The sequence below is a fragment of the Macaca mulatta genome, chromosome 8 (genome assembly GCF_049350105.2).
Source record: "Macaca mulatta isolate MMU2019108-1 chromosome 8, T2T-MMU8v2.0, whole genome shotgun sequence".
NCBI lineage: Eukaryota > Metazoa > Chordata > Mammalia > Primates > Cercopithecidae > Macaca > Macaca mulatta.
In genome coordinates, this window is record NC_133413.1 from 85061105 (window position 1) to 85070819 (window position 9715).

At 37.3% G+C, this 9715-nt stretch overlaps 1 protein-coding gene across 1 annotated transcript; it reads left to right on the forward strand.

Annotated features, from left to right (window-relative positions):
• The first annotated feature begins 1979 nt into the window (after nt 1–1979).
• LOC144330809 (protein S100-A10) lies at nt 1980–2614 on the forward strand. Its single transcript, XM_077943840.1, has one exon. It carries the CDS (start codon nt 2053–2055, stop codon nt 2344–2346), a length of 294 nt encoding a protein of 97 aa, XP_077799966.1. The 5' UTR covers nt 1980–2052; the 3' UTR covers nt 2347–2614.
• The last annotated feature ends 7101 nt before the right edge of the window (nt 2615–9715 follow it).

Sequence of the window (9715 nt, forward strand, 5' to 3'; positions counted from 1 at the left end):
AGTTAGGAAAGTTTCCTGCTGCAAGTAACAACAAAAATAAACCAGCGATAACATATCAAATGTATGAAGTCTTGTATTTCGCACATAGTGAGCAGTGTAGACAAATGTCAATTCTGGCACTCTTTAAGGAGCTCCATGATACAGTCTCTGTAGTTTCTTGCACCCTTTGTTCATGGTGATGAGATGAGTACAGCAGCTCCAGTTATCATACTTCTGCATTCCAACAACAAAGAAACAAAGGAGAAGACTCATGTCTGAACCAAAAGAGCAAAAGCTTTTGCAAGAACCCCAAAGAAGACTTCCGCTGTTAATTCATTGTTATATGACTAACTATTCTTGGCTGAAAGTTGCCAGGCAGGCTCTTTTTGGAAGACGGAAGGGGAAACATTCAAATATTATCTCTTAGTCTTTCATACTGGGCTAGCCAGTTTCTCTATAGAAGAATCTTCCCATCTTCTTTCTGGGTGGTGTAAGCCTGGCTGTCAGCAGGGTGTTCTGGGACTGAGTTGGAAAAGGGGATGGTAGAATTATTTGGTTTGAATGGGTATCTCACTTTCACCTTTCTCTATACTTCAGCTAGAGATGAATTGTTACCACAGAAGTCTTTATTCAGATATCATAGAAGTCAATATCGGAGTCAGAACCAGAAAATATGCTTTTATAAAACATCCTTCTTTCTTTTATTCATTTATTTATTTAGACAAACAACAAAAATTGTCTATATTTATCATGCATAACATGTTGTTTTGAAATATGTATATGTTGTGGAATGGCTAAATTGAGCTAATTAATATATACGCATTACATTACACACTTTTTTTGGTGAAGAGATTTAAAATCTACTCTCTTCACAATTTTCTAGGATACAATATATTAACTATAGTTACCATGATTTACAATGGGTCGCTTGAACTTATTCCTCCTGTCTAACTGAAATTTTGTGTTCTTTGACTAACATGTCCCCAGTGCCTAATAACCATCATTCTACTCCCTACTTCTGAGTTCAACTTTTTCAGAGTCCATGGATAGGTGAGGCAATGCAGTATTTGTCTTTCTGTGCCTGGTTTATTTCACCTGAATATAATGTCCTCCAGGATCACATGTTGTCATAAATCACAATGCGTAAAGGATTTCCTTTCTGTGGATGAACAGTTAGTATTCCATTGTGTATACATACACATAAGAAAATATGGTTTTTGAAACTCAAATCACATTGTCCTAGAAATGCAGGTTTAGAAATGGTGAGTTAAGCACTCCGGTTCTTAACTCCACGAAGTCCACAGAGCTATCCTATTGAATCCCTGGTGTTTTCTATTCCTCGTGGCTGTTCCAAATCCCTAACATTCGCCCTCTAAGTGTTGTTCCTATATATCTTTTTCTCAGCTTCTTTTTCATTTCCCTGTATTAAGATTGTCTGATGTGAAGACTTCTCTTTCCTTTCTTTACTTTTTCCAAAGTCCAACTTCATCCTCTTCATGAATTTTGTCACCTCAGATTTTTTTCATTTTTGCTCCCTAAGTCATTTTGATCCTTCTTCCACAATGTTTCATGGATGAATTTCTTTCTTTTCTTTCTTATTGTCAACATCCTACTTCACAAATTTTTGCTGTAACTTCCAACAGATCTAGGCTCATAATAAGACTTTTGGAGAATCGAAACACTGAAAAGATTAGATACTCTTTCCCGGCTACATTTCAAAATAAAAACAAAACAAAACAAAACAATAAAATAAGTATATATTGTCTAACATGATGAAAACTTTAGATCCTTTTTTAAAGACAACATCTTCCAAGACAGAATTTGGGAGGGATGTCTGTACTCTCTTCAAGTTGTTTCTGAGCTCTGCAACAGGGGAGATAGGGGAGAAAAAATAGGGATGGATTCTTGAGGTGAGCTATGTAGTTGCTTTAAGTGATGAGGCAAAAGGGACTTTTGCTTTTCATTATAAGCTTAGTGTTTTTTTAAAAACCATGCATTCCGCCTCGCCGCCCCGCGTCCAGCTCGCCCAGCGTCCGCCGCGCCTCGGCCAAGGCTTCAACAGACCACACCAAAATGCCGTCTCAAATGGAGCATGCCATGGAAACCATGATGTTTACATTTCACAAATTCGCGGGGGATAAAGGCTACTTAACAAAGGAGGACCTGAGAGTACTCATGGAAAAGGAGTTTCCTGGATTTTTGGAAAATCAAAAAGACCCTCTGGCCGTGGACAAAATAATGAAGGACCTGGACCAGTGCAGAGATGGCAAAGTGGGCTTCCAGAGCTTCTTTTCCCTAATTGCGGGCCTCACCATTGCATGCAATGACTATTTTGTAGTACACATGAAGCAGAAGGGAAAGAAGTAGGCAAAAACGAGCAATTCCCTCCTCCCTGATAAGAGCTGTCCCAAAGGGTCGCTTGAGGAATCTGCCCCACAGCTTCCCCCATAGAAGGATTTCATGAGCAGATCAGGACCCTTAGCAAATGTAAAAATAAAATCTAACTCCCATTTGACAAGCTGAGAAAGGAAAGTTAAATACCAGATAAGCTTTTGATTTTTGTATTGTTTGCATCCCCTTGCCCTCAATAAATAAAGTTCTTTTTTAGTTCCGAAAAAAAAAAAAAAAAAACAAACCATGCATTCCATGTATTACATTAATCACAGTATTAATTAGTTTGAATTCACACACACACACACACACACACACACACACACACACACACAGAGACACGACCCAACCCCCCAAATTTCTGACCCTGACATTTTGTCTCCCTACTTTACACAGTTGCTAATTATTATTATTATTGAAAGTAATAAATAGTGTATAGTACAGAAGAGCTCCTAGTTAAAAAACATTACTTTGGATCCTTTCTCTGCCCTTTCCTTGTCCTGCTCCCTACTGGGAATCACATCTACCTGTTTCTGTTTTTAGGTTTTCTGAATAATATGTATCATATATATGTATGTTAACTTTAGACATTGTCTATTGATTTTCTGCAATGACATATGAAGATTTAACTCCAATACCATCATCAGTTTTTACATATTTTTTTTTGCTTCATGTATTCATTTCCTGATTTTTGTCTTATAAAACATCATAAATATCATTATTTTATAACATTTTAGAATATGTTATTCTTTCTAGATTTGGGTATGATGACATTTCTCTCATTTATATTTCATAATTTTCCCTCTTGGTGGTTCATTTGTTCTTGTAGTTTGATCTTTGTTTTCATTGTGAGCTTAACATGTGTGGGGGATTTTCTTCTCTGAGAATCTTGAATGTCCTGGGCTTTGGAAGAATCTTTACAGGGTGGCTTTTGCATTCACCTGCGTTTTTAACCAGCTCTAAACCAGGCTTCTTAAAAATTCAAATTTAGCGTTTCTAGCCCCATTTGGTTGATAGAAATTTGGGCTCATCATCCAAGCACAGCACTATCTTGGGTTTCTAGCTTCTTGCCAGTAACTCTTTTTCTATGGAGAGCATTGGCGGATGACAAGCTGCTGTACTGCTTCCTGCTTAGAAAGGAGTGTTTGGAAGGCTCAGTGATTATTTCTCCTTGGTGATAGGACATCTTTATGAGGCTTCCAGCTTGACAAAGAATTTATTTCAAAATAAATCATTAAATGATTAAAATCCCACAGAATCATTAAAATCCCCAACATGAGACTGTACTGTTAATATCTATGTCCTATACTTGTTTATACCCCAGTTGTTTTAAGCCCTTTCTCACTATTCTAACAATGAAATGTATCTTCATTTCTGGTTCCTGTAGATTTCTCTTTCTCTATTTTTTTATTTTTGAGAATTGCTCTGATTTTAAAACAAAATCTGATGTATCCTACCCAGTAATTTTACATCATTGGAGTAAGAAGGTATTTTTGCTCATAAACTGCTAGTTTGACTGAAAGTCCCAATTGAATTTTTCCTTAATTTTTTATTTTTATGAAAGTTATACATACTCATAGTTTTACCAAAAAAAAAAAAAAAAAAACTGAAATAATAGACAAAGCTAATAATAAATTATGGGGGCTAGAAAATAAACGGACTCCTGGACAAACCCCCTTGGGCCTGATGACCCACCCAATGATTGTTTCCCCAGTTCCCAAATGTATAATTAGGATTGACATGCTTGGAAGTGGCACAATCCCCGTATTGGGTGTTGGTCTGAAAGGTAAGGTCTATCATAGTGTGAAAAATAAAGAGGAAGTCTCAGAAGCTACGCTCCATGAGAGCCAAGATAGTAAATCAATAACTATCACATCCCAGGGTGAGGGATATAAAAGATTAGGGACATTTTAAGGATCTGAAGCAGGAACTGGAAAATTATGAACCATGGACAAAGTTGGTGCATGGCCAGTTTTTACACAGCCTGCAAGCTAAGAATGGTTTTTAACATTTTTAAAGGTTGTTAAAAAAAATAAAAATATGCCACAAAGACCGTATGTGGTCTGCAAAGCCTAAAATTTTTACCATCTGGCGCTTTATAGAAAAAAGTCTGTTGTCCCTTTATCTAAAGGATATAGGGATGGTGGTCCCAGTACATTGATTTAATTCACCTGTTTGGCCCCTACAGAAACTGAATGAATCCTGCAGGTGACTGCAGAGTACAATAAGCTCAACCACATTAAAGCCCTGATCCCAGTCTTCAAACCAGATATGTAAGGTATTTTTTATAAAGTGATTTAATATAACATCAAAAATGCATGCTATTTTATTTTTTAAATAACAATCTGAAAACAATTTGTAGTCACATAGAAGGTGCAACAATATACACTTATACTTTTGCCTCAGGACTTCTTCTGTCCTCTGTCATAATATAGTCCAAGCATATTTGCATCTTGGCATCCTGCAGATCATCATATCCATTCATGTATCAATGATTTTATGTTGATTAGTGAGATAAACCAAAGGCAGACACACTGGAAACCTTGCGAAGACACATGAGCTCCAGAAGGTGGGAGCTAAATATTGTAAAGTTTCAGAGACCATATCGGTAAAATGTTTACAGATTTATGACAATGAGCATGCCAAGATATCTCTTCGAAGATAAAGACACATTAGTGCACTTTGCACCTCCTGTCACAAAGGAGGCACAAACTCTGGTGGGCCAGAGGACAAAGCAAACCGCATGAGTAGGCAGCACAGGCATTACTCACCACGATGGCATCAATGCTCCTTCTTCAGCCTGCAACTATGGCTGTATGGGAAGACCTGTGTGACCAGCTAAAGCAGGAGTAAAAAGTCTGAGCTCAATTTTCAGCTGGGCTGGCTTGGTATGTGGAGATGAGCTAAAATAGATGGCAGTTGCACTGAAGCCTCAATCAGGAGTGGTCTTGAAACAGAGTGGCAAGGAAAAATTCTCCTGATGGGTGGTGTACCTGGTAGACAACTTTGTGGCTAAAGAGAAATGGCAGGAAATTAGAATATAGACAGACCTCTAATAGGGGTCTGGAAGGGAAAAAAAAAATAGGGGGAAGATTAGGGCCAAGGAGGTCTGGAGTCAAGGCACAGGGATTAACATCTGGGAGTGAACACAAAGTATGGAAATCTTTGTACATGTTATACCCGCTAGAGAGAAAATACTTCTTCAAAGAGACAGTAAGCAACCAAGTAGACAAAATCGTCTGGCCAATTAGTGTTTGCCAGCCTCTGTCATTCGCCACCCTAATGCTGGCATGATAGGCAAAGGAAAGTGACTGAGACAGCGGCAACACAGAACAGCCTGCACTGTCTTTCACCATGGCCGATGTAGCACCATCACTGCCAGCAACAGAGACTGTCACCAAATCCCCTTTATGGAGGCATTTCTTCAGGAGGCCTACTGGTCACAGCTGACACGTTCACAACTGAATGGATGGAGCCTCTCATCCTGAAGGGTCAGTGGCTTCTTCACACAGGAATGGACCCACATTCAGGTGTGGGGTTCTGTTTCCTGCCGGCTGGGTCTCAGCCAGCGCTATTAACCAAAGGCTTACAGAGTGCATGCTCGATTCACCAGTACAGGATCCCACATAACACTGCACTGGACCAGGGGTCCACTTTAGAGAAAAGCAAGTGCAGGAGTGGATTCATGACCATGAGACTCCATGGTCACATCCCATACACACCACCCAGAAGTTGTCAGCTAATAGAGATTTGTAATGATTTGTTGGGAGCACAAGAAGAACACCAGCTTGGAGTCAACTACGTGAGGATGACTCAGGATGCTGGATACATCTTTATATGTGTAGAAAGGACTTTCATTTGAGGGCATAACTCTGGTCAATGTTCCTTTTCTTTTCTGGTTTTGGGTAAGGTTAGGGATTAACAATAGCATACCTTATAGAAAAGTACAGAGTTTTGCCAAGAACAACTGAATGTGCAACAGTTAGAGCCTATAAATCAGTCCATTCATTGGAAATCCATTTTTTATTTTGTTTTGCTTTATAAAAAGAAAGATTGGACAAAGATCCAGCCCTACACAATATAGCTGTGGACAACATAGTTATTTTATCAATCCACTGCTCTTGTTGACTCAGTGGTATGTCCTTGTAGAACTGGAAGTGTGTCTATGGGTTCCTGGTTTCCTAGGCTTCTGTTGCCCCCCTGGCCTTTGGAGGGTTTCCAGATGACATATTCTTGACTCATGTTAATGGTCTAAATTTGCCTACTGGGCAATTTACTAGCTGGATTAAAAATAATAAAGGTTTTTTATTGTTGTTGTTGTTAAGAATTTAAGTTAAAGTTTTGTTTGGAAATAATACATCAACTTTTTTCCTAACACTCTTAAGGCTGAGTTGAGAATAACCTCTTTTGCCAAATTCCCTCTAAAGATGTAAGCTCTTCATTCACTAATTTTATTACTTTTGATTGAACTCAAAGTTCTGTCAAAAATTTCCTCTCTGTAAAATATATTTCCTTATCCAACTTTCACATGGGGAAAATAATTTTTCCTACATATAACTCCTCTTTAAAATGCTTCTTTGTCATTTCAAATTGAAATCTCAGTTTTGCCATGGGAAGAGTTTTCCAAAATTCCTCTCTCCCAACAGGACTGTATGCTCTATTCATTTTTTTGATATTCATATACAAATTGTTCCCATACTCTAGTGGTTGTCTGAGCATAGTAGAATTGAATAATAAATTAGTGTAGTTATCCAGAACATTTACATTTAATGTTGTGATAAAAGCCAGACATTTTGGCCTGAATAGCCACAATGATTTTCTAAACTGATCAAATCCAGTGGAAGGTTGCTCAATTTTTCATATCTTAGAGGCAAAAAAAAAAAAAAAAACCTCATATAAAGATTAAGATATTAAAAGAGAGGCATAAGTGAGATTTTAATTGGTCAAAAAGTTGAATGTACCCAGAGCGAGGTGCAGCCACCTTCAGATCCTGAACTAGCCCTCTTGAGTTCCTTATTCCTTTTCTGCAAGGCCTAGGGAATCACCCTGCTTTCTTCTCTTGGCATTTGCCACACCCCGCCTTGTTTAACCCTATCTTGAAGTTCTTTCTCTTCAAAGAGAAACTATCAGTACTTAACTTTCTGTAAATAAGCTACTTGACCTTTCTGTAGCTCAGTTTCTTCATAGTCAGTTAAATGAAGAGAATGATGACTACTTCATAGTATTGTTCTGGAAATGAAATGAGATGCATTGCATATCACTGTTAGAAGGCATTTAGTACGTAGTTGTCCTCAACTTTTCCCTCTCATTTTGTTTCTATATGTACAGTTTGAAAGATGCAGAATTATTTTTTAAGTTGTTAAATAATATCACTTTATGTTGGTGTGAGAACTGATGGTTTAAAAAATGTTTTCATGTGTCTCACCTTATTTGCTGCTGCCACACTCATTTGAGTTAGGTAAGATAATTATTTATTATTCTTACTTTCAGATAAGGAAATTGAATCTCAGGGAGATAAAGAGAAGCAAGTGTCTGGATTCATAACACCTTCAACAGCACAGTAGAAATGGGAGGGAGGTAGTGACACATTCCCTGAGTTGTGATGTTTAGTCAAGACACCTCCTCCCTGGGTTGTGGTACTGGAAACTAAAGGGTAAATTCTGCAAATGTCTCCAAATATTGGTGGATCAAAGCCAGGGAAAGCAATCAGAAGCCAGATTGCATTCTAAATAGCTGGGGAGACTTAGGCAACAAAATTCGATGAAGAAACCACAGCCTGGAAGAATTCTTTAGGAAGAACCTAGGTCCCAAGTGGGTATCTAGTGTGGATTCAGAAGTGAACTAACAATTTTGAATGAAAAGGATCATTAAAATGTTTCTACCAGGACTAACTACTTTCTTTTGTCAAATTAGCTCAAGTTAAGTATAGAGTAGACACTGCCTGAATCTGTATTTTTCTAATTAATATCAAAATCCACTGAAAAGACACCAACATTTAATGTTGTATAATGTATATGCATATGTGGAAACACTATTGGATTTTATGAACTGATAAATGTATAGGATTACCTTATTCCATGTTATTCCTTTAACAGATATTTTTTGTGTACCTGGGATGCACCAGGTATACTTCTTTGTATAGGCACTATACCAGCAAAAATTGTCATGGAGCTTATAATAGAAGAGATTTTATAGCTTAGTAATATGAAAAATCATACAAGATCCATAATTTTTTTGATTAAGAGAAAAAATAAAAAGAAAAAACTGTGAATATAATTGGTTTCATCATAATTTCCTTGCATCTGAAGTCATCAAACTGGTATTATCTACATTGCTAATTATTTTTTCTAACATTTTAGTAGCAGATAGAAGAAAATTCATTTTGTTTATTTATTTAGTAGTATTTGTATCAAGTGTATACGTTTTAATGTTTCAAGTATATATGACAGTTTCTTCTCCACTAATTTTAACTTGCTTATATTGCTAAGAGCACATGCTAATATAATGCTAATCTATACTTATTTTGAATTACATAAGCAAATACTTTTTGCATGTCACAGAACACTTTTTCTTTGCGTTCACTGGAGGTATCCACATAGGTTTTATAAACCAAAAATAAAATTCTAAACCCCAAATTAATTGAATGGACCCCTCTTCTCAGCCAACGCCATTCCAAAGTTAATCTGAAAGACTAGTTCAGGCCATGATGGGAAGTGGGATTGAACATACATATCTCATTATACTCTCCTCCCTTTGGAATTCAGGCACAACTGACCAGCATTAACATTAAAACAGAGACATTAAGACTGACAAAGCAGGCTCTTTGTAGCAATAAGATACCAATATGATGAATAGCAGGCCCAAAGAAATAGAGAGGGATATTTTACCCAAAAATCTATTTGTTTGACATATTTCCAAACGGCCCTGCAAATCTGTCTCTTGTGGGAAAAATCTACATTCTGTAGAGAATCGCTTTTCCTTTCCATGTCTTTTCCTGACACAGGAGAGAATTAACGAAGAGTCTGGTACCTTTTTAAGTTAAGAAACATTACAATCTATTCTCTCTGAAGCCAGCTACCTAGAGGCTTTATCTGTATAAGAACCTTGGTCTCCACAACCCTTTATGTTAACCCACACATTCCCTTCTATTGATTCCAGGTCTTTAGATAAACTCTTTCAACCAATTGCCAATCAGGAAATCTTTGAACCCACCTATGACCTGGAACCAATGTATATTTTACGTGTATTGGTTGATGTCTTCTGTTTCTCTAAAATGCATAAATCTGAGATGAGAAGTCTTCTGATCAAAGGTTTTTCTCGATCAAAGGGTTTGTGGTCTCGTGGG